At 39.8% G+C, this 1,843-nt stretch overlaps 1 protein-coding gene across 1 annotated transcript; it reads right to left on the minus strand.

Moving 5' to 3' along the window:
- Window positions 1–789: 789 nt before the first annotated feature.
- LOC126079556 (olfactory receptor 52E8-like) lies at window positions 790–1,359 on the minus strand. The gene has a single exon (XM_049890649.1). The coding sequence runs from the start codon at window positions 1,357–1,359 to the stop codon at window positions 790–792; it is 570 nt and encodes a 189-aa protein (XP_049746606.1).
- Between the last annotated feature and the right edge of the window lie 484 nt (window positions 1,360–1,843).

The following is a 1,843-nucleotide window of genomic DNA, read 5'->3' on the forward strand; positions in this document are numbered from 1 at the left end:
TTCCTGTTGTTGTTGTTGGGTACTGTTGAGTTGATTCAGCACTTTACTGTTGCACCACCAGGGCTTCTAGTGGGTGTAAAAACGTTTCTTATTGTGATTTTAATATACATTTCCCTAAAGACTAATTATGTGGAGTATCATTTTATGTGTTTTTCGACTAGATGTATATCCTGTTTGACGACATGAATATACAAACATTTTGTCCATTTTTCAGTCAGGTAATGTGTCACTTATAACTGAGTTGTAAGACTTTATATATTGTGGATACAAGTCCTTTATCATTTAGAGGACTTGTGAATGTGTCCTCTCAGTCTGAATATTACTTTTTCCATTTTCTTAAACGAGTGTTTTCAAACACAATATTTTTTAATTTTGATAAAGTCTATTTTATGATTTCTCTTTAATTTCCTTGCAATTGTTATTGTATCTATAAAATCTTTGCCTGATCAAAGGTTATGAATATTTTCTCCTATGTTTTCCTTTGAAATTTTTTCTTATATTTAGGTCTCTGATACATTTGGAGTTAAATTTTCTATACAGCATGAGGTAAGGATTTAAATTTACCTTTTTAAATGTGGATATCTCACTATGCCAGCTCCCAAAAAGCAAGAAAAAATAATGTTATTAGTCTCAGTATTCTTCAGTGCTTTCCTGTTTTCCTTTGTGTTACAGAGTAGAAAACATCACTTTTAACATGTAGAAAAAAAATCATGAATTTTAATACAGACCCATCCATGGCCTCTGACTGTTTATCTGTCTTTTTTTAAAGAACATCCTCAACACTCGCTCTCAAATCTGCTTGGTCCTGACCCCACAGATTACAGGATTGAGGGCTGGGGGTACAACCACATACAAGTTGGCCAAGAAAATATGGAGGTATTGGGGGACATTGTGGCCAAAACGGTGTGTCAAAAAAGAGAAAAATGCTGGTGTGAAAAATGCTAAAATAACACCAATGTGGGAGCCACAGGTGTTAAGAGCCTTGAGCCGGGACTCCCAGGATGGCAGGTGGAAAACAGTATGGAGAACCTTGACATAGGGCAGAGCAATAAGGAACACATCCAATAATAGGAGAGAAATGTTGCCAAGGCCAAATGCGATATTCACTTTGATGCTGGCACAGGCCAGACGGGCAATGCCCAAGTGCTCACAGTAGCTATGAGGGATGATATGGTGCCCACAGAAGGGCAGCCTAAGGAGGAGAAACACTAGTGGAAGCACCATGTATAGGCTCCTCAGGATAGCAACGCCTGCAGTGATGCTGATGATTTTGCTGGTGAGGATCATGGTGTACCGAAGGGGTTTGCAAATGGCAATGTAGCGGTCAAAAGCCATAGCTACAAGCACAATGCTTTCCATGGCAGTGAAGAAGTGGATGAAGAACATCTGGGAAAGGCAACATCCAAAAGATATATCCCTGAGGCTAAATCAGAAGATGCCCAGCATTTTGGGGATGGTGGTTGTGGAAAGGCCCAGGTCGATGGAGTCCAACATGGCCAGGAAATAGTACATGGGCTCATGGAGACTGTTCTCAGTCTGGATCACAAAGAGAACAACAGCATTCCCCAGGAGCGCAACAAGATACACAAATAAAAAGGGGAACCCAATCCAGATGTGCACGTCTTCTAGCCCTGGGATGCCCACTAGGATGAATGAAGAAGGATGGAACTGGGTGTCATTAGGCATTGGCATTCTTCCTGCCAAAATTAGAAGTTTTATGTGCCAGAGATAGTTACTGACTTCTCATTAGTAATTCTTGCTCCATTTTTCCCTTCATCCAGATTCCTGGTAAAATGAGAAATAACATTATAATCTTCCTTTGTTCCCATTCAGAAAACAGTTA

Source organism: Elephas maximus, chromosome 7 (assembly GCF_024166365.1).
Source record: "Elephas maximus indicus isolate mEleMax1 chromosome 7, mEleMax1 primary haplotype, whole genome shotgun sequence".
Lineage (NCBI taxonomy): Eukaryota > Metazoa > Chordata > Mammalia > Proboscidea > Elephantidae > Elephas > Elephas maximus.